Below are 24,840 nucleotides of genomic sequence, written 5' to 3'. Positions count from 1 at the left end.
CTTTTATTAGCATCTGGAAGTTACAAATGAGGATATGGAATAAACAAAACCAGTGGATATCTCACACTGATACAAGAGTTTAAATCTCGGTGAAACAAGGAATTGCCTAGAGCAGAAATTCTCAACCTTTTGACTAACACAAACCATCTAAACAAAAGCTGAAAACTTTAGTACCACCACTACATTTTACAATGATTATTTCTAAATTTCTCAATAATATAATTAAAAATACATTTTGTCATTTGCACAACCTGTTAACTATTTGTATTAAATATGCACACATAAAAAAATATTAGACTAAAAATTGGCTACCATTTGAATTATTAAAATTTCAGTTATAACACTCTTATTCTATAATTTATTGTGAAATTTGGGGCTGTTTAAGGGAGATCATATTTCATTTCGGATGAGATAACTGCAAACAGTGCGAGCTCCCACATACTGAAGATATGCGAATGGAATGCTTTCAGTGATGCCTTTCATCTCCCACTCCTCTCTCTGCTTCAATCCCCACAAATTCCAATGGCATTTCTTTGATCGCACATGATACATCCAACTTGTCATGTACATTGGTTATCCAAGTTATCATGGTTTTTAGTGGCATTTCTTTGACTGCACATGCAATCGAGGGAGAAACAGGAGCTGTGTGTTATAGTAACCTATAATACAGTAAGTTAGCTACGTATTAGGGCATTTAAAAGTGGGGTAGAGAGAGAAACTCATCCTGAAAAAAATATGGAAGTGTATTTAGCACTTTTTAGTAAATTTGTTCATAAATTTATTTCTTCGGGGATTCATGTGCACAAATAAAGCAGCCGCCACTGTTCTACAATATACTGGCCAAAACATTTTGACCATCCTTATATTTTTCAATGGTGAACTCATCTGGATGACATGGAGAGCACGTGATTAAGTGGAAATATATTTAATTGCTGCTTGGAGACAGTAAGGAATCATTCTTGCACTTACTTTTGCAAGTGATGGGAAAGGCTGCTGATCTAAGCAAATTCGACAAAGGGCAGATTTTAATGATCCGAAGACTCAAACCGAGTACCTCTGAAACTGCACAACTGGTAGGTGTTCACGATCTGTTGTTGTTAGTATTTAAGCAAAGTGGATAAATGATGGTAAAAGCAGCAGTAGATGCCAAGGTATTGGATGTCCACACATCACCAAAGAAAAAGAACATCGGAGACTGTTTCGCTTTACAGAAAATCAGCACCAAATAGTGGCTCAGCTGACAGCCCTAATGCAATGCAATTCAAGTGCGTTTCGGAACACAGAGTTCAGCAGACACTGTTGGGTATGGGACTGTGCAGCAGACATCCCACTCATGTGCTTCTGTTGCTAAGTGTCATTGCCAATTGCACCTCCAGTGTGCCTGGGAACATCAAGACTGTACCATAGATAAGTGGAAGACAGTTGCCTGGTTGGATGAATCATGATTTCTTGTTCATCATGTCAGGGTATGCCATCTTTCAGGCAAACAGTTGCTCCCCCCCCATACAGCAGGTCATACACAGGCTAATGGTAGCAGTATTATGCTTTGTGGGTCATTCTCATGGGTGGCTCTGAGACCTTTAGTTGTGGTAGCACAGACCATGAAAGCTGCCCACTACCCAAATATAACTGCAGATCAGCTGCATTCTTACATGGCGTCTATCTTCCCAAATAGAAATGGAATCTTCTAGCAGGACAATGTCCCATGTCACAAAGCTCAAATTGTGTTGGAATGACTCAAGGAGCACAAGAATGAATTTCAGTTAATGTCCTGGTCACCTAACTTGCCAGATCTTAATCCTGAGCACATTTGGGATGTCATGGAGCAGCAGCTCAAACACCACCATGTATCTCGACTTTGCATGAATGCTGCTTAGACATTTGGTATAACCTGTCTCCAGTCATCTACCAAGAACTTGTGGCATCCATATTAAGGCCAGTTTCAGCTGTTTTGCAGAACTGTTGCCATTATGTGAAGAAAAACTAGTGATAATGATTATATGAAATGTAAATAATCAAACAAATCTCATGCCAACTTGCTTTCCAGAATTTAATACCAATAGATGGTATCAAACACTGTCTCTCCTCATTATCACTCAAATAATAATAAGTGCTTTCAGCTTCCTCTCATGTTATGGCTTTAAACAGCATAAAATTCAAGAATTCACACTACTAGATGCATAACTAAGCACAATTTCAGTTTCAGCTTACTATATGAACAAGTTTGCATTTTAACCATTGTCACATGGCTCTAAATTTTACCATGTTATGTATATTTGCCTAAAGGCAGAATGTTACATAAGAAATGAGATGATATAAGAATAACTGTATAAATTAATAGCTTAATTAAAACTTAACATTATATTAAATTACCTAAATAAAAAACAAATTCAATTTTACTTTAATATAAATAGAAGATAAAACAAAACTGCAGTTCCTCCATATTTGTAAATTAGTTGATTTCAAGTGATAAATCAACAAATAACATTCAAATGCTTAAAACTTATGATACTAGCCACAAATCAAAACTTGTCATTTTAGAAATTTTGTAGAAATATCTATATTTAACCATATTACATTTATAAAACATTTCAAATAAGCATTGCTTCTTAATTTTTCACACAAAAAATTTGGGACTTTTCTTTAAGAAGTTGTGAACTTTTTACATGTTAAGGAAATTCTGACATTAAATATATTTTGCAATTAAAAAATACAGTTTTATCACATTCCTATCATATCCATGACAATCTATCACATTCTTTGTCCTACATACCATGAAATCATTTTGCAGCTTACAAAATTTTCGACATATTGACTGAGAAGTATTGAAAAACAAATATTTCCCAAAGGCTTAGTTTTCCCATTATGTTTTTTAAAAAAACTTTGAGAAATACTTTTGAAATTAAGTCAAATGATTATGCAAATGCACTAAACAATATTAAATCAAATACGCAATGTCAGGTCAGATAAATCTTATATATATGTCAATAAGGAACGTTTCAGAAAGGCTAAACAATGAAATATCTTTTGAAGACCCATGGTTGTCGATCCATGATTCCAATTTAAGAAAGGAATCAAGGAACATTCACATTATAATTTTGGTGATACAAGATTGTTTAATAAAAAAATTACAGAATTTAGATTTTGAATATGCTTTCTACACAGCAAGTTCAAATTTATAAATTGAGTCTCACCTTATTGGAGATAATTTTCTAGAACGTTTAATTTTGCAATATACAAACTTGGCCAGTAAAGAATAGTGACAATTGCATGATTGAAACTATCTTCATCCACAGACAAGACATTTCCAGAGGCTATAAAATCTGAGCTGCATTACATAACAAATTTCTGAATTTTAACACTTTTTCATATAAGAACTTGAAACTAAATTCATGTTTTCCAAACATAAAAGGTACTTTTCAGAAATCTCCATTAAAGAATAAAAATACTTAGCCATCTGTAGTAGTATTTATAAACAAAATGTCAACAATTTAAGTCTTCAAAATAGCAGTTTAAGAAATCTCTGGATATTTTGACTATATGAATATGGATTTTTTTCTTTTGTTTGATAACTTGGCTATAGAAAACAGTTTTCTCTTTGCAATCCATTGCACCTTTAAGGGGCCCAGACAAAAACAGAACTTTGACTTTATTTTACTAAAAAGAGCCTTAGGCTCAAAATTTCCATAAAACTGAAACTGAACTTATTTGATTCTTTCTTTAAACAAGAATGATAGTTAATTGTTTATGTACATGGGGATTTCTCAAATTTAAACAGTTTAAAATAAGAAAATTCCTTAAACAGCATAATCAACATATCCAGATGTTCTCGGCAACTATTGCACTGATTTTTAAAAGCATTTTAGAATTGCTTATTTTATTCCTCCACACCTTAACTGCCAGGTTTCAATGTTTAAAAGCCAAGCATTTATCGATAACTCAAATTTCTGAAAATTGATACTGATTTTAAAAATTCCTTCTGAACATCCAAGCATGAAAACAACAATATGTCTAGAAAAATAAGGATGTACATGGTGGATAATAAGGGATATGATAATGATGGATAAGTATGTAATCGTATATTTATGCATTTGTACATATACAAACATTTTCCTTCCTAATTATTTTTTAAATAAAATACAGATTGCATATTTCTAGTATTTTGAGCTAACATAAATTAATTATAATCACTCTCAATAAAAAAAATTACATTTATAATATTTTAATAAATTTTTATATGGATGACAATGATTTAAACTAGTAATTTAAAAAATTGACACACTTGGATAGCTGTTCAACTTCACATTGCTTCAAACACATAAATTATAAGTTTTTGGGTTACAATGAAGATTAATTTAAAAAATGAACTCGCTTCTTAGCTATTCAATTTCATATCACTCCTTCATATACATAGATATAAGTTTTCAGGCCATTCAATAACCCTTCCAAATTTCAAATGCGAAAAAGTCCCAAACATACAAAAAAAGAAATGAAGCTTCACATCATGATCCCCAAAGAAATCTTTTTTGGACAACTACTATGTATAACTCTAGAAATAATCTGCTACTGTATTATTAAATAATAAAGTGGCAGATTATTTTTAGAGATTTTTTTTTAAAATGATGATGATGATGCTTTAAACGGACTTCCTAGAAGCACATTGTAGCAAGCTCCTTTCAGTCTTTTCCAAAAATTCTATTATTTCACTTAGTGAAAAATTAATTTATCTGACATAAAAACTAAATTCAAGGTATATAATATTTGGGTTTAAAAATGTTAGTGTAGTCTCATGGTTACCTCTAAAAAATGTGAATGCTAATTCCTTATTAACAATTGACTGATTTTAAACTCAATTTTTACATCCATACTTACATGGAGAAAACTTCATTCAGGTAGTTCATTCACCTGCCAAGCATCAAACCAGCATTTTGTACATTTAGCCATTGATGTATTTGCATTAATAGGCTGATTAATATGATCAGTTTATTCTCAAGTAAAATGAATTTTTACAATTGACCATTACTTTAAAAGCCATATTTCTTTGACCTTTTGTGGTGAATGCAATATTTTATTCTTGACTTTGTCCATTTACTCTGAAATCAGAAGAGACCCTGTTGTCTCTAATGGTGAAGGCTTCAAATTCCTCAACATCAAGTTACAATGTGGAAAATCACTATCAGGTTCAAGAATATTTAGAAAGGTTACTTTAAATGCTTCAAGAACTTTTTCATAAGAAATGTTGCAAAGTAATGCTCAATCATAAAATTTATATCTGCCTGGGAAAACCTCGTCTTCAATTTTAAAATTAGCAGCATAAATTTGAATACAAATTTTAAATGATATATTACTTGCATTAGTACAGGGATGTAATCCATTGAAACAATTTGCCCTTAATACCTATTTTAGAATTTCTACAATTTTTCAAAGATTGATATCCATAAATTCTAGACTGCCCTGTACAGTAAAAAGGCATCAATTTAAATCTGGTAAGATGGCATGCAGAAATTATAAAATTCAAAATATGAAACCATAATTTATGAAATAAAGAGCAATTATGATCTAAAGGGTATCAAAATTTACAAAAAAAAAAAAAAAAAAAAAACTTAATATTTATTCGTTTACTTTATTAAACATTTCTTTCAATGTAAGTTCTTTAAGATGATTCGTTTTACGTCCTAATACTTTCTCTTTAATTCTATAAACAGACATAATTTCTTGTTCAGTTACAAAGTTCCGCTGTTCAAGTCCTGTAATTCCTGTGCTGAGAATACCGACTAACTTGTCAATCGCAATTTTTTCATTTTCACTAACCTCTCTGTCACTTCCTTCATGCCTTTATCCATTTTTTGCTACAATTCCACTTTTTGTTTGATGGACTTCGAAACATGATTTCGCTTTGTAGATCCTTTGGCAACTCCAGAATCGGAAACTCTTTTGACATAATCGAAAGTTTAAGCTTACTTTTTATAAAATTGCTCTAACAGTCTGCAAAAAATAATAAATTAGAAGATTAAGGAACAACGCAATCTGCAACATTAACTGAAACAGATAATTAGATAATTTTAGCCTAGCTTATACCATCCGTTATACATTAAACGGGCAAGCATAAACATATTATATGCATGCATAAATGCTACACATGTGCAGAAAGTTTGTAGCTTTGAGGTCCGGATTATAGATCATTCCAGATTAAAGACTTTGTACTGTATTACCAATACTTGTAGGTTCAACTTAAAAAATAATGAACAAGCTGACTGCAAAGTGTTTAATGTAATCAGAACAAAAAAAGTTTTTCCCAATATCAACTACGTCATACAAAATCCAATTATGTATATTATATACATATATATACACATATAGGGTGACTATAAAAAATTTTTCTTGATATATGAACCCCTAGCTGCCAATCGAATCAACCAACTGAAATGGATTTATCTGAAGACATACACTCGAAATTCTGATGATTTAAAACAGAGCTCTCATGGTTACTGTTACAGTGAAAAAAAATCCATTTTTCAAACCCACTTTTCTCTGCACAAATTGATCAGCATATTTAAAAACCATAAATCGCACTGGAACGATATACAATATGATGAAAACTGCCATCACAAAGAATAGCATTGTAAAGGACCAATGACAACACAAAAGAGGGGAGATCAAAAACTTTCATTGGAATTACAAGTTTCCAATGCACACAGTTTCGAGATAAGAGCTATTTCCTGTAACTTTGCAGTTTTGGGGCCACTGCAATTCCCTGACCTCACTCCAATTGGAATTCCGGTCCTGGGGTTATCTGAAATCTAACATGTACCCATTATATCAATCAGATTTGCTAAACTTGGAAGATGTCATAAAACGTGATGTTATACAGATTGTAATGTTACACTGATTGTTGCTGTAAATAATCTTCCACATGCAGTGCATCACTGTATACAATGGTAAGCACGTTGAAAACTTACAATTCCAATAAAAGGTTTTTCTCTCTTCTATCTGCTGTCACTAGTCCTTAACAATGCTCTTATTTGCAAATATTTTAAGCTGGCAACTTTCATCATACATATATTGTTTCAATGCTATTTACGGTTTTTCAATGTGCTGATCAATTTGTGTACAAAAAAGTGTACGTTACCACTTGAAAAATTTGAAATTTTTTCACTGTAACCAGAACCATGAGAGCTTTATTGTTTTAAATCATTACACACTTGAGCACATACCTTCAAATAACAATATCTGAAATTTCACTGTGGTTGGTTCAGTGAAGTTGGTTAGTTGGCTGTGAAGGGTTACATCAGAGAAACTTTTTAATGACCCCCAATTTATATATATAGAGTGGTGGCCAAAATTGTGGACACTTTTGGATATTTTTATGTTTTTGAACTTTGTATGCTTATAGAAAATGTTACGTTTCGCAAAATGCAAACTTGTATATATCATTTTAAAGAGAATTTATTACTGAATTCAATACAAAACACAAAATTCAATTATTTGCACAGTTATGAAGTGGTTTGTAATGTCTAGCTTTCCTGGCCAATCACTGTTCTTGTTCTGACAACTAATCAAATGTTAGTAACTGCCAGTAGAAGCTGACATCATGTTTACACTTGAAACAATTCATTAGTTTGCTTTGTTCTGTAGAAGGAGGACCTGTTTCTTATACACTGCAATTACAAGTAGGAATTTTTGTAAAAATTTTTAATATTTACTCAAGAAGCAATGACATCAAATAAAAGAGTAGATTGGACACCTAGAAAGAGATGTAATATTATTGTGTTACTAGAAAATGGTCTTTCCTATGCAGAAATTCAAAGGCAGGTGGGTGGTTCAGTGACTACATCTAGAGTCCGAAGGTTTTGTTTACGATATCAGGAGACAAATGCAATAAAAACCAAAGAAGGAAAAGGCCGAAAAAGGTGCACCACATCTATTGATGACAGAAGAATAAAAAGACTATGTCTCCAAGATAGAAAAATGTCATCAACGGCCATCAGAAGTGATCTGAATGATGCTGATGTTTCTGTCAGTTCAAGAACAATTAGGAGAAGATTAACAGATGTTTGACTGAGAAGTAGAATTCCACGATAAAAGCCTTATCTTAATTTTCAGAAAAAAAAAAAAAAGACTACAGTGGGCAAAGGAACACATTAATTGGACAGATGATCAGTGGTCACAAGTTATATGGAGTGATGAAACTAAGATATCGTTATTCAGTAGTCATGGGCAAAAATATGTAAGATATAGAATAGGAGAAGAGCTACATCCTGACTGCATTCAAGCAACTGTGAAGAGCCCAGTTAATGTTATGATTAGGTCATGCATGTCAGCAGATCGTATTGGTCGCCTTCATGTCATCGATGGGACACTAAATGCCAGAAAATACATTGACACTATTCTAGAACCAAAACTTCTACCTTCCATCAGAGATCTCTTTCCCACCAATGCTTCGTTTATTTTTGAGCAGGATTCTGCTCCTTGCCACACGGCCAAAATATCGAAAGAGTGGTTTCGTACAAACAGCATTAAATTGTTGTCATGGCCAGGAAACAGTCCTGACATCAATCCTATCGAAAATTTGTGGCACCGTTTGAAAACTCTTGTCCAAATGAGGCTCCCATCAAATAAACGGGAACTAATTGAGACTATAATTGTTTCCTGGCATCATGTAATAACGAAAGAGGAGCTTAAAACTCTTGTCAGCTCGATGAAACGTCGATGTGAAGCTGTAATAAAAATAAAGGGTACCCTACTAAGTACTGATAACTCACTGCAATCATTACTGTCTAACGTATATTGATAACTATTATCGTTTAACTTTTTTTTGTATTGCAAATAATTGAATTTTGTGTTTCGTATTGAATACAGTAATAAATTCTCTTAAAAATGATATATGCAAGTTTGCATTTTGTGAAACGTAACATTTTCTATATGCATACAAAGTTCAAAAACATAAAAATTTCCAAAAGTGTCCACAATTTTTGCCACCACTGTATATGTTGCATTTTTCTTTTTTTTTTTTCTGACAAAAGTTGTTATGTTAATTTTCTTCCTTCACGTTCGTACGGGGTTCGTATGGATTTGGAATGAATAATGACGACACTACTTGATGAAGTATCAAAACACACTTTATTTACCAATATTAATCAGATAGCTCCAAAATCACTTTTACAGTCGTCGAACTGTTTTAAACACGCTGACACGTTCAGTGACACAGCCTTCACACTGTCAGGCAATAACGGTGGAGACAGCTTCACTGCAAAGCACCCGAGTACAGCTCCCAACTCTGCTTGGTCGTTCTCGGAACTCCACGTACTCTTGAATCTCTCCACGTGATGCACAATACACAAGAGTATAGCTCTCGACTCGGCACAGTCCAAGACAAAACTTGATGATGCACTAAAAGACTCGATGCGCTCGTTTTTCACTACTTTTCATTTTTAGAATAGGGCCCCAAACATATTACTGTCGACCCTGTATTTAGATTTGCTAACTTTTCTAAAGCACGCGATATCTATCTTCTAAGATAGGAATATTTCACTTCCAGCGAACTTTCTAAGGAAAACTTACATGCATTTAGGTTTACATATTGTTACGTTTTTCCTCTTCCTATTCTTCTGACATCAGTTGTGGTATTATTTTCTTCGTTCACGTTTGTACGGGGTTCGTGTAGATTTGGAGTGAATAACGACAACACTTGATGAAGTATCAAAACACACTTTATTTAGCCATTGTTAATCAGGACAGCTCTAAAAACACTTTTTACAGTCGTCGGAGATCTACTATAAACACGCTGGAACAATCAGCGACACCGCCTTCACACTGTCAGGCAATAACGGTGGAGATAGCTTCACTGCAAAGCACCAGAGTACAGCTTCCAACTCTGTTTGGTCGCTCTCGGAACTCCACGTACTCCCGAGACTCTCCACGCGATGCACTCGACGAAGCACTAAAAGACTGTCAATGCACTGGATGGCCAACTCGGCGCTAGATTTCGAGACACTTGCTCAATAACTGACTATCAGCTCTCAAGATGAGGCACACATTCGATGAGAGACACACACTAACTGACTGCAGACTAACATGGTTTATATAGCTTTCGTCTTGCGTTCGAGAACATTCTGGGCTAAACCGGTAAGAATTCGTTCCAGAAGGTTCTCCAAACGTCCATGGTATATCGCCAATTTTGTCACCAAATGGACGATTTCTCGCCAAATATGGCAACCCCGACTTCCCTTGCCATTTTATGGCAACCCTAAAAGTGCTTTGCAGGGAAGCTATCCAACCACGCCTGTACATTTCATAACACTGCCCCCTCCCAAGGACTGCACATCCCGGTCTGTACAATCCTTAGTCAGAAGTCAAATTCGATAGAAACAAAACGTTATAAAACAAACAAATAACATAACTAAAGAAACAAATATTTACACTATGTACAAGTTATATACACATATTAAACACATAACAATTTTAGATTATACAAATTAAAGTTAAGAATTAATTTCAGTCTCAGTCTTTTCATAAGTTATACCCAGGTCAAATACTTTTCCACTGCAGTTCTCAGATGCATTTCTGTTTTGCATATCACAATCTGAAGATAAAGTTCTTTCAGACTTGTCATCCACAGGAAGATCACCACTCTGTAGTTCATTCGCAGAATGCATACAGTTCACCTCGGTATTTTTAGCAGCTGGTACATACTTGTTTTCCCCCGTTTCCTGAGAAGTAGCTTCAAATTCTGCATCAGAGTCATGAACGGAACCCGATTTTTTACAAACAGAATCAAGTCTGCATCTGCAAAATCTGCATTATGAGATGTACTTATAGTTTGTGAAGGTGGGTGAATTTTCTTGCAATACTGGAGCCCACTGCTTAAGCTGTACATCAGCTTCTCCCAATCACATGCACTTTCAGATGGTTCAACACTTGCTGACTGCGTTATCATAACTTTACTATCAGTTTCTACGAAATTGACAGTCGCATTTTCACATTCTTCTATATCAACTTCAGGCACGTAAGAATCAAAAATCTTCCTTCCCGTCTTTTATTTCTTCATGTTTCCTTCTTTAATCCCGTTAGATATTTCATTGGTCATTTCTGGATCTTTCTCAGGCAGTTCGTTAGCTACTTCCTTTATTTCTTCATCCTTGGATTCTTCAGATGCCACTACTGTCATTTTCATATCTTCTTTTGTGGCTCTAGTTTCTTCTGTAAGCTTCACTTTCAGCTGTTGGAGTTGCTCTCGCACATTTTGTTGGCCACCATTTATCTCTTCTTGTCCTTTCTTCTCTTCTAGTTTGGCTTTGATCTCAGCTATCATCTCTTTATATCCAACTTTTATCTCAGCATATCTGGCTTTCAACTTCTCCTGTCTGGCTTCCACTTTTTCTTGGACGAATTTCTCACCAAATGTTGTCACCCTGCCTTCCCTTGCCATTTTACGGCAACCTTATAACTGCTTTGCGGGGAAGCTATCCCACAGTGCCTGTACATTTCATGACAATATACAGTCAAAAGTCGTTAATTCGGACACCCATAATCCGGACCTCAAAGCTACAAACTTTCTGCGCATGCGTCGCGTTCACGCATGCGCACAGGCGTTTACGACTGCGCGTAAGACCTTTACGGCTGCGAATATGTTTTTGCGCATGCGCGTTTAATGTGTAACGGACGGTATAATCTAAGCAAAAATTATTTAATTCAGTTAATATTGCAGATTGCGTTGTTCCTTAATCTTCGAATAGTATCCGGCTTATTATTTTTTGCAGACTGTTAGAGCAATTTCATAAAAGTAAGCTTGAACTTTTGATTATGTCAAATAGAATTTCCGATATACATTTACTAATATGTAATTTGTATCTACAAAGCGAAAGTATGTTTTGAAATCCGAAATCTGTTTATCAATTTCACGCCGCGGATTGGAAGTTGATCTGTCAGCACTATCCTTATCTTCAGGGCATATGTTTTTATTTAATTTGGCTTATAATTCCTTACTAAGTGTAGTATTTCATCTCGATGTACTCCGTCTTTGATATGATTTAAATCAAGTTCCTCGTCATTATAATTCGCTTCCGATAGTGAAGAAAGTGACCCACAGGTTATTGAAAACGAAAACATTTCGATTGACAAATTAGTCGGTATTCTCAACACAGCAATTACAGGACTTGAACAGCGGAACTTTGTAACTAAACAAGAAATTATGCCTGTTTAATAGAATTAAAGAGAAAGTATTATCACATGAAACGAAGCAACTTACATTGAAAGAAATGTTTAATAAAGTAAACAAATAAATATTAAGCTTTTTCTTTTTGTAAATTTTGATACCCTTTAGATCATAATTGTTCTTTATTTCATAAATTACGGTTTCATATTTTTAATTTTGAAATTTCTGCATGCCATCTTACCAGATTTAAACTGATGATCTATAATCCGGAATCGCCGAAGTCCCGACGAGTCCGGATTAACGACTTTTGACTATATATATATATAATTAAAAATGTTAATGCAAAGTCAGATATCATATTCACTTTGACATAGGAAGAATAAATTATTATAAAAATTAAAGCAAATGGTTTTTACATCTCCTAGGACATCTTCAAGAAGTTGGGTCTAAAGAAATGCACAACAAAATTAATCTGTTTCTGAGCCAACTAATATGCAACCACTGTTCTTATAACAAGCACAAACATACGAAATTGTAGCGTTTTCAAATAATTTGTATATCAGTTGGCCCTGAATCCAAAAGACAGAAAAAACACTAGTCTTAAATTAATATATAAATATTAATTATTAAAACTGCAATGTAACATAACCATATACAGTCAAAAGTCGTTAACTCGGATACCCGTAATACGGAATGATCTATAATCCGGACCTCAAAGCTATAAACTTTCTGCGCATGCGTGTAAGATCTTTATGACTGCGCATGCGCATTTAATGTATAACGGATGGTATAAGCTAAAAATATCTAATTATCTATTTCAATTAAAGTTGCAGTTTGCGTTGTTCCTTAATTTTCGAATTGGATCCGGCTTATTATTTTTTGCAGACTGTTAGAGCAATTTTATAAAAATAAGTTTGAACTTTCGATTATGTCAAATAGAATTTCTGATGCTGGAGCTCCCAAAGGATTTACAAAGCGAAAGTATGTTTCGATGTCCATCAAACAAAAGTGGAATTGCTGCAAAAAATGGATAAAGGCATATCCTTTGTTTCTCTAACCATTCCGAAATCTGCTTATCAATTTCACGCTGCTCTTCGGCGGGAAGGGGGGGGGTAAGTCATGGCACGCAACGAACTAGAAGTTGATGTGCAGCACTATCCTTATCTTCAGGGCACATGTTTTTATTTGGCCTATAATTCCTTACTAAATGTAGTATTTCATCTCGATGTACTCTGATATGATTTAAATCAAATTTCTCGTCATTATAAATATCACGAATACACATCAAATAGTTTTCCAATTTCAATTATGGATAATGTATGCTTTACGCATGCGTGCGTTGAAAGAAATGTTTAATAAAGTAAACACATAAATATTAAGCTTTTTTTTTTTTTGTAAATTTTGATACCCTTTAGATCATAATTGCTCTTTATTTCATAAATTACGGTTTCATATTTTTAATTTTATAATTTCTGCATGCCATCTTACCAGATTTAAACTGATGATCTATAATGCGTAATCGCCGAAGTCCTGACGAGTCTGGATTAAAGACTTTTGACTGTATTATAAAGTTCACCAAGTGCAAACTGAAAAAATTGCGCCAAGGTAAATTTTTGAATTTCTTTGTAAATTTGGCACCAAATTTTACAAAATTTATTATCTAGGCATAATTCGAGTTGTAGAATTGAAATATAGAAAAAAATTTGTATGTTTTACAGAAAAAGTCCGATTTTTTTCAAAGTATGTATGTTAGAACAATGCTTGCTATAACTCTAATATACGAGTATATCTTAAGCCACGCTTTCGAGACATGAAAAACGCCATTTGATTTTCACCAGTCGGCCCAGTAGCACAAGAAATGTAGAACTGTCCCCGTGCCTTTTTTTTTTTTTTTGCGCAGTGTACAGATAAATATCAAAAAACAAATATTCCTTCAGTGAATGTTTAAATAATTGATAAAGAGAAACAATATGGCATACTAGGTCTAACAATTTGTGAATCATAACAACAGTAATGTAATAAGAGAAAAGTTTTATTGATTGACTTTTGCAGAATATGAAGGGAGAAAAAATTTAAACAGGTAAACTTATCATCTATACATAAAACTCATTTACTGGGAATCTTTTTTTTTTTTGCTTGTTTGTTACAACAGGCACTGTAAAAGGAGGAAAATCACCTCTTGCACAATTAATCACACAATAAAGTTTATCACTAACAGAAAAGCAATCCTACTTAACATATCATACGCTCAGCATAACTATTCAATCATCAACTGTTTTACATTCTTGTAACTCCTTTTCGTACTATTTAATGAGTGATTGCTCTGTCTAATTGTAAATAAACTGCAATGGTTTTAGGAATGGTAGCTGAAAAATACAAAACCAATTTCTGAGAGGAATGCCTTTTTCCTTCTCACAAGTTTTAACACAGCATCTCCAGATGCTTTCATCGTTGATATAAAGTTGCATTTCCAGATCATTCTTGCATATTTTATGACAAAATAAAATGGCCTTATTTTTCAAAGAATACTACGTATGGCTTTTCATCACTTAAAAACATACACAGCAGAACTTACGTGGTGCCAGAACATAAAAAAGGAAAAAAATTTTTGAAGTCATATTAAAAACAATTACAGAAATTACATGTAAGAAGGCCACAAGAAACTATATGCAAGGAAGAAATGTAATTTTGTTACAGTCCTTCATTTTTTGTAACATTTATATTATTTTTCAGGATTTTTTTTTTTTACTTTTGCAGCATACTGCCAGCAACTTATGTATGATGTTATACCAAATATATACCATTACATTTATAATGAATTTATTAGATGCAAGTTTCAAAAAGACATTCAAATTACTTAATATGCAAATAAATCCTATGCTTCAATATTTCTGAACTGCTACTTTTAAAATGTTAGTTTTTGTAATTAATATCATACTGATGAAGCACAACAGGTATTTAGAGTTTTCATTGCAAAATACTAACTCCTAGTGGAAAAACTTTTGCCCATAACTAAACAGGTTTAACCTCTTTAGGTAGAAAACTATAAGAAATCCCCCTTCATCACGAGCAAAAAATTCTGCAAAAAAGCCTCTCATAAGGGGGACCCGTTTTGCCCTTGAAATCGATTGGAATTTTACAAAATCTCTGCCGAATAGAAGGTTGTCGATTTGCTTGTTTTATTTTCCATGCTGTTGTGTTTCTCTTACATCTTTGTAAATGAAAATATCAGCTGTTTAAAAATTTGTCATAACAAATATAAAAGAATTTAAGACTATTTAAAAAACTTAATAAATATGCACTCAGCAGCATATTACGTGATTAAAATGGAAAACATCTGTGCTACAGTCAAATTTTGATACTAAGCAAAACTAAAAGTAATATGAAAATACATTATAGATATTAAACTATATTTCTAATACAACATTCAACAAATTGCACTTTAATAACAAATTTTATATGTACAGTCAAAAGACGTAAATCCGGACACTCATAATCCGGACCTCAAAGCTACAAACTTTCTGTGTCAAGGCATAAATGTGTTGATGCACGCACGTAATACCTTTACGCATGCGCATTTAATGTATAATGGACGGTATAAGCTAAGCTAAAACTATCTATTTCAGTTAATGTTGCAGATTGGGTTGTTCCTTAATCTTCGAATTGGATCTGGCTTATTATTTTTTGCAGACTGTTAGAGTATAAAAGTAAGTAGGAACTTTAGATTATGTCAAATAGAATTTCCGATGCTGGAGCTGCAAAAGGATCTACAAAGGGAAAGCATGTTTCGATGTCCATCAAACAAAAAGTGGAATTGCTGCAAAAAATGGATAAAGGCTCCTTTGTTTCTCTAATCATTCCGAAATCTGTTTATCAATTTCACGCTGCTCTGTGTCGACGTGTACATGGTTTAGTGATATTTTAATTAAATGATAGTTATTTTGTGAATTTTATGTTTGTAGGAATTTGGTATATGTTTCAGTTGAAGTAAACGTGCATGGAAGTAATTTAAATATTTGACACTAAGTATTTGTAATCATATGTAATGTTTGCGGTATGAATTCGTTGGTGACATTTATAATATAATAGATAATTTAGAGGTAAAATTTTTTGGATATTTTATTTATTTTATACGTGGAAATGTTCAGCTTTGGAAAGGGTATATACTTTTTGCGATCAGGTAATTTCATATATGTTCTTTTTACCGGATTTAAAGATTCACAAAATTTTCATGCATTTTCATGAAATTTTTCTAATTTATGAGAAAAAAGCAGTGTACATGGATATAGTGAAGACTGTGCGCAATGCCATTTTTGTGCAATTCTGGGATGTTTTTTTAAGTAAAAATAAGTCGACGTGTAAATGGTTTATGTGTATGTGCTATTCTGAAAAACGCGCAAGGAGTTTGCGATTGTACACTTTTTCCCAATTTTGCAGTTAATATTTGTCATGATTAAGCAGTTTTGTTACATAAAATTTCTAGCATAAGTGTAATTCGGCTAGTAGATTGTTGGAAAAAGTGTTCAGTAAATAAAAAGAAAAGAAACATGTCTTTACTTCGTGAAGACAAAATGGCGGGAAAAAAAATTAAAAAAAAGAGGGTTGCTGTAGCAGAGTTGGTCGCCAAATTTTCGCCAAGTTACCTTAATCCAAAGATCAACCACATAGTATTCAGGCCCATTTATTTTAGATAATCTGCATTCTGCTATACTTACCAAAGCAAAATAAAAATTACTGCATACTTATTAACAAAGAAAATTATACAAATACATTAGAATGATGAAATCAGATCGAAAATCAAGAATGTTTTAGCAATAAATTTCAGTTCTGATGCTATACCCAGTAAAACTGATAAAAATACTCGAGGAAAACGGGATAAAGGAATAATCATATGGATCAAATATAGAATTAAAGAGCATATGGTTATTTAAAATAGATAATGAAAGTTACCAAAATATTTCCTTTATATTTAATAATATTTTTTAAAGAGCAGAAATATTATATGAAAGCACTGATTTAACAAAAAATAACATTTTAAGACACTGAATGATTTAAAATATCAAACAGCTCAATCTCACATACTTCTAAATAAAATTATAATTTGCATTTGTGAAATTAATTATACTGCTTGATTTTCTTTTCTTTCATTTATTTTATTAAGTTCTGCTTTATTTTCATACCTGATTATCCACATTCCCTAATTTCACCATTAAACTACTTTTGTAAAGATGTAATTTTCCCACAATTAATATCAAAAACTTAAACCTGCCTGTCCTTTAAAAATTTTGTAGAGAAAATAATCATAAAAAATGTTTTATTTGTTTAGTTACTTAAAACAGATAAATAAAATAGTATGTTTATTGAATACACATAATTCATCAAAAATAATGATATTTAATTATGCACCTGGTACTTCAAACTGCATTCCAACATGAACTGTTAAGTATTACTATAGTCATAATGAACAGACAATACTTCAGAGCATGAATATAATCAAACAATTTTTTTTTTTTTTTTTACCATTTCACAATTTGGCAAATATGTGACTTTTGAGAGGGTGCAGATAATCAGCAAATATCAGATTTTGTTTTATGATTAAAAAAATATCGGTACTGTTCTGTTATTGGGACCAGAGTCATCACCAAATGTTTCACTAAACAAAACATTGATTCATATGAAGTTGCCAATATTTATTTATCAAATCGTTATAATATTGATGCCTTTTTTTTTTTTTTTTTTTTTTTTTTAAGTAAAAGAATGTCTTTTTAAAAGTGGCAATGAGAATACAAATTCTACAGATAACATGATCACTTGTGTTTTATTATTTTTTTTTTAACCCGGATATGAAAATTTGGGACTTAATGATTAAACATCTTTCAATCAGTTTCTTTGGGAACAAAGCATTATTCACTCTGAAACAAAGATCACAAAAAAAACCATGTTTCTTTCACGCATGGTGTTTAGAATTAATTTTCACAGAATTTTGTCAGTATTAGCTTGATATGAATCACTTCACCGCTGTTGATAAGGGCAATTATATAAGATAAGTCTTTGACTATGCATTAATGTCCAGGCTGTCAGATAAAATAAGCATCACTAGTAATACTGTTGAAGTTAACAAAAGTCTGCTTTTGCATCAAATGCGGCATTGCCCCTAAACAATTAGATTCTTATTTAATTATGTTTAAGTTATGGCAGCAGCGTCTTTAAATGTAAATGTTTTCAGACATTTTAAATGATATCCACAATTTCATGCATCCACATTAATTTTAATTTGGTAACTGAATTTTTCTTTCCCAATTTCTTTGGCAAGATGTTTAATAAAAATTTCCAATTTTATTACTATCCATCACGATATATTTCCTTGGATTTTTTTTCAACTTAACCTTATCATAAATATTTTGGCAACTATTTTTATGTTTTGAATTTTTCACCAGATCATCAGCTTTTGGCGATATCTGAATCCAATCCCGATAACAGAAAAGTACCAAAACATCAAAAATAATATAATAAAAACTAATTTCATTTGGAATAACTGCTTGACTGTAAATCAGTTTATATGTTTTCTATAATGGCTTTTGAGGCCACTGTATTGAGTAAATCTCTTTTTACAAACATTACATTCATATGGTCGTTCTCCAGTATGAATCCTTTGATGAATTTTAAGATTTCCCTTTAAACTAAAGCGTTTATTACACAGATGGCATGCAAATGGACGTTCTCCCATATGCAGCTTTAAATGAGTGTTCAAATTACATTTCAGACTGAACGATTTATTACATAGTTGACAAACATACAACAGATTACCACTATGATGCTTCATTTGTTCTGATATATCAGTAGCTTTAGAAGCAGATGAAATCCTGCTGAACTGCATATAGGCCACATTATCACCTAGAAAGAAACAGACAGAATATTTCAATACATGTATTACACATGAGTTAATTTCTTACACTTTGCAAAATACTCATAAGTAAGAATAATATCAGAAAGATGATCATAGTCACTCTAAAAATATGTCTGCATGAAAAAGGAAATAATTGCAATTTTGTTTGATGAAATAATTATATGCTTCAATGCAAATGAAATTCAGCTGGAATGCATCTAAGGCTGCACTACAACACCATGACTTAAAATTTTTCAAACCTTCTATACCTGTAAAAGAAAAGTATATTTCAATGCACATATTATACATGATGATTTAATTTCTTCAGATTTCTTAACACTCATACAATAAGAACTCTGCTTAACTCAAAGGTACTTACAGTCACTCGAGTAATTTTAAATCTGGTTAAAAAATAAGAAACATACTTTAATGTTTCTTATTTCTTAACTGCAAATTTTTTATTAAATGATATCACAATGAAAATATCAAGATTTAATAAGTGTACCGATTATAATATAGAATTAAATCAAAAGACATATCTCTCAGAAGTCTCTGATATAGGTATTGAAATCTGGTATTAGGCAATAATTATAGAGGCGATAAAGAAAAAGATACAGTAGCTTTCTTCAATAATGAAAAAAGAAACTCACTACTAATATTTACTAAAGTTAATGTCATACACCCAGATTAAAAATTCAACTGAAAATTAGGCATTACTTTCTTAGACAGTATCTCGAAATACATATCAATGATATTTTATTGTATTTCATATAAATATTAAGGCAGAATTCTTAAATGGTCTAACTTTAGAAAAAAGTTAAATCCCAAATTTATTATTTCTTTTTTCGTTGAAGTTTAATGTCCAGTAATAACATTATAGCTAGGTTTAATATTATATGGTTCATTATTAAACTATGCCCTGCAAAATTTAATACAGGTAGCCCATCCCACTCTCGATAACCTTAAAGTCATTTCACAACCAAGATGTTTTGCTCCTCAGAAATACACCAGGAATGAAATTTTCAAATAATCAGTCACATACTGATGGAAGAAAAGCCAAGTAATAATGATGATAAAGGTTAAAGAAAAGAAAGCTGTTTTTTTTTTTTTTTTTTTTTTTTTGTTTTTTTTCCCCAAACTTAAATGCTACCTCATAAATAATATGTAACTGCATATTTAATAACAAAAAGGAAACGAAAAAAATAAAATAAAACATGAATTAAAATGGACGTAAAAAGCACTTTTTCCTGGCTACCTTTTCAATACAAATATACAATTTACTGTAGGAAAAAGAAATTCTTGTAATTTTGATTAAAAAAAAAAAAAAAACTGGTAAAAGTCCGTTAGAAATAGTCAAACGAATTTAGGTGCACTCCATTCTATTTTGAATCAAAAATTTAAAATTTTCTTTATTTTTAATAACATAAGCAATGACGGCATACAGCAACATGCTTAAAACATATTTGCAACGGTATATTAAATTCAAAGATCGGAAACATATTTCTATGTTTGAGCGATGTATTCAGTGTACTCAAATCCATTCCTAGAAGTCAAATATTAAAATTAAAACACACCTCTACCCAGTAAAAATTTTGAAATTTAACATGCATTGAAATGATAAAATACTAACACAAAAATAAGTATTTTCGATAAAATCTTCTCATAACATTAAATTTGATGATTTACCGCACCAATGCGCCGTACGCTACTCAAAACTGAAATGTACAACGGTTACCGATAACATGTGATACGAAAAGTAACTAATCCAAATTCCGCTGTTTGCCGCGATTACTCGAACTATTAAATAGCGCTACTTTTGGATGTTCTTTTATGACGAAAACAAAGAAGATTCTTTGACGAAAACAAGTTATTTTCCTGTACCATTCGCAAACTACACTATTATTCAGTGTAGGGTACGGTCTTGGACTTCTTTGCTTGGACCCAGTCGCCCTGGTCAAAGAACAATACATATTCTTTGCCCTGGTGCCAAAGAACGTTCTATGTACAATAATACATATTTGCTGGTGCTACACCAAAATTTTCTCTCCCTGCATACGGGACTGAGGACAAAGAATATGCACTGTGTAGACTTTCTTTGCTGAGTGTGCCCTACCATGCTTTTTAACAACGTTCATGTGACTTCGGTATTTGAGCGTAGGCGTGTAACGGGGTCGTGCTGTTTGTAAACAATGCGACGAAAGTAGTTCCGTACTGTTAGAATTGGGTAGTAGATGTTTAGAATTATTAAATATGTAATTGAAAGCATTTTTAAAAGCAGCAGCTAAAGTGCAGAATCGCCCACTTATTTGTTTGGCGCTTTTTACAAGAGTAAGAAGAATTAGATTTTTGTCAATTTTGTTTGACTTTTTAAGTGACAAAGGACGATGTGTACATGGATAAAGTCAAGAGTGTGCGCAATGCCATTTTGTGCAATTCTGGGATGTTGTTTTAAGTGAAAATAGGTCGACGTGCACATGGATACTGAGTATGTGCAATTCTTAAAAACGCGCCAAGCAGTGGGCGATTCTGCATTTTCAACGCAGCCATGGCTTTACCTGTTTTATTTCTGTCAACGCTAGGGAAGTTATTTTCCTCTTAATGTTGTAATGTGTATCAAACTTAAATAATATTCCATTCATTTATTTAGTAAAGGATTCGCTTGATATTCAACAAATGTATGAGAACAGCAACATTTTCTAATTCCATTGAATCTCACATGATATCTGAAACTTTGGCTTACTAATACTAGTATGGCAAGTGTAATAAAAGAGATGCTATGCGAGTTTCGCTGCTGTGCTAACCAGTTTTCATAACTTTTAATATTTTGAAATGTATATTAATGCTTTCTTTGTTTCATTACTTGTATTGAAAGCAGCCCAATTTACCCCCCATAAACTCAGTTTTTGCTATTGTAAGCTTATTCCATCCCCAGTTCTCTTTTCCTGTTTTGAAATTTCGTCTGACCTTTTTGTGTTGTATGCAACAGTAAAAGAGCCTTGCCTTCATTATTACGTACTTTAGTAGCTTGTGTTACCCTTCCCTAATGTCTCGTTAGTTATTATTTCTAGTTATGCTTGACTCCAGCTACTTGTCTACTAAAGATAATTTATTTCCTACAAAATAGGATTATATTACTAGCCTATCTTAAGATCACACTGAGATAGGGTATTTCCAATGTGCCCAGCTGGACTTGTAGCTCAAAGGAGGGATTCGTATTTTGACAATATTTTAAATACTTCAAATAAAATTAGGTTACTTACAAATGTCCTTTTATGTTTTTCTGTCGTTTTTAAATCTTCAGAAAATTTACTTACAGTTTTTTTAAAATTAATTTGTTAATTTATTAAAAGTATTTGATAGTATTAAAAGTGCTTGGTTACATATTTGATTTTTTATTTTTGTTAATTTAATTAAGTAAATTGCAACATATATGATCTTGAATGAACTTTGGAAATACCTAGTAATATTATTTTTGATATTGAGTTCATTAGTAACCATACAGTTAATAGCTCTGTTAGTTATCTGTAATGTCAGCAATTAGTTTTCTTGTGTGTGTGTGTGTGTGTTTTTTAATGTATATAATGTGAAAGTAAGCTATACTGCCTTAGAGAAATATGTGCTAAAGCATTTCTTAGGATATAGTTCTTAAATATTTTACTGTAATTGATTAGTTACTGTAATTTACTGTTAATTTCTTTTAATTAACAATCATAATTATTAGTACATGTATATTAATAATTATGATTGTTAATTAAAAGAAAATTGCAATCTAAAATTTCAAGTTATAGTCTAATACTTTAAAAAAAGAAAAGAGTTTATCTTTAAAATTAAAAAAAAAAAAAAAAACAAGAGAGGATTAAAAATATGCAGTCTGAACATAGTATTCAGTTTAGTGCCTGAAAGTTTTGAACTAAGTAAATAACAATAGCATATTAATTTAAGAAGGAATCCCTAGACATTAACGATATAGTCTCTAAAATCATTTATTTAAAATGAGGTTTTTAAAATAACAGTGCTCATAAATTAATGTCATAAATTCATGCTCATAAATTAATGTCAGTGGAAACTTGTGTGTTTATTTAAGAATTATTATTTTGTGTTTATTTATTTAAGAAAAGATTTAAATGTGTAAGTTACAGTCATGCATTATGTTCTTTATGGCAATTCTTTAATTAAAGGATGCTTCTCAGAACTGAAGCAATGCAACATAATGCTTTTAATATAAAGATTTTTTTTAATTGTGTAACTAGAACATTTTAAATTAATTTGGTTTTTAAATATTGTCAGAAAAAGTATTTTAAGGCAGAAGCACGATTTAACTTGAATTTAAATTTTTATTATCAGATTTTTTTATTAACCACTTTAAATTTCATTAAAAGTGCATGAGAATAGGCAGTCTTTGTTAAATGTCTGTTGATATATATATATTACAGTTTCTGACTGCTATTTTATTTCTGTATGTTTTGGCTTGGTATTTTTTAAATCAGTATTGTTAGTTTGTACTAAATCTCTTCTGATTTTTTGTACGTCTGTGTTTACCGAAAAATGATAGAAATTAACTGGTTGTATGTTAAAAGAATCAAATATAAACTGATCCTATCATAGTACCTAATAATACTTCGATTTTAGTTATTTTAGATTCAAAATATTATGTTTAAACAGTATGAATCCTTGCTAATGTTATTTCCTAATTTTTAATTCTCTAATGAACTGTATTGTTCAAAATAAATTTGAATTATTTTATATGATTAATTTGTTAATCTTTTCATGATCTATTAATCATGAAGATAATTTAATGCCATATTTATATTTGATTAGAAGTTTTAAAGGTGGTTGTTTATACAGTACAAAGATAGAAATCCAGACTTCCAGGATCTAGAAAGACCAAAAATCCAAACATCCAAATCAATAGCAACCTTTAAGCACATGCATTTAATATTTTTCCATAATAAAACATGGAGAATACCAATTCTTAATTTCACTTCAGCACTTAATTTCATTTCAGCACTTATTTTCACTTCAGCCTCACTCCATATTAAAGAGACAATAATTATTAGCATAAATCTGCATGATAATAATTTGGCTCTGTAGCTGTCTTTTTGCTTGGCGAACATCTCGAACTGAAACTTTCTATATTGAAATATTGTTCATTATAAACTTATTAAATAATTTATATCACTGAAGCCAAACTGGCAAATTGTTATTTATTATTTGTTTGCTTTCTTCACCATGTGACTGTTAACACAGAGCAACTTGAGAAATGACTCGCACAGCGATGTCGAACATTTAAAAAAAATATTAATAATTGAATACCAAAGAGCATGATAGCTTTTTATGTTGACGTTACGATTGCAATGATTATAAATTTCAGCTGACTTTGCTGCAAAGTGTTGAGTGTGTTGACGAGAAGTTTAATAGAAACTTCTTTCCATATCCAAAATGTAGATTTTGTGAATGAAAGATTACATTTAGTGCTATCTGAATTGAGAATAACTGATTCGTTATTCAGATAGGTTTTGCACCAGTGCCAGATTTGCTGTAGCTGCACCAAATAGCAGAATCTAGGGTAGTCAAAACTTTAAAAATTTAGAGAAATACTGAGCACCAAAACTGAGGAATGGCAAAATCTTCAGAATTTAGGGAAGGCACAAGCATTAGCTCAGGATGAGCCTTAAGTTTATATGGGAATTTATTTATCTAGGACTAAGATAAGCCTTAAGCCATTTTAGCCTAGCAATGGATACATTGGGCAGTTTTCATAGTCTCCAATAAAATTTTGTTTAATCTTTCTGCATAGGAC

General features: G+C 31.8%; 1 protein-coding gene across 6 annotated transcripts in view; it reads right to left on the bottom strand.

Moving 5' to 3' along the window:
- LOC118179910 (uncharacterized) overlaps positions 1-24,840 on the bottom strand; it is a 67,906-nt gene that overhangs the window by 19,515 nt on the left and 23,551 nt on the right. Inside the window, exons 1-3 of one of the 6 annotated variants that reach the window (XM_035349076.2) lie at positions 20,671-20,915; positions 19,162-19,309; positions 18,962-19,048 (exon numbers count right to left, since the gene is read on the bottom strand). In XM_035349076.2, the coding sequence (XP_035204967.1) occupies positions 18,962-19,031 (70 nt within the window). In that variant the 5' untranslated portion in view covers positions 19,032-19,048; positions 19,162-19,309; positions 20,671-20,915. The other 5 variants (XM_085820386.1, XM_085820384.1, XM_085820383.1 and 2 more) reach the window with 5 other exon arrangements.

Source organism: Stegodyphus dumicola, chromosome 7 (genome assembly GCF_044657685.1).
Source record: "Stegodyphus dumicola isolate Sdum_Otavi_A_Nest chromosome 7, ASM4465768v1".
NCBI classification, from domain to species: Eukaryota; Metazoa; Arthropoda; class Arachnida; order Araneae; family Eresidae; genus Stegodyphus; species Stegodyphus dumicola.
The sequence above is the reverse complement of the archived record's forward strand: the minus strand, read 5'-3'. Positions and strand labels throughout refer to the sequence as shown.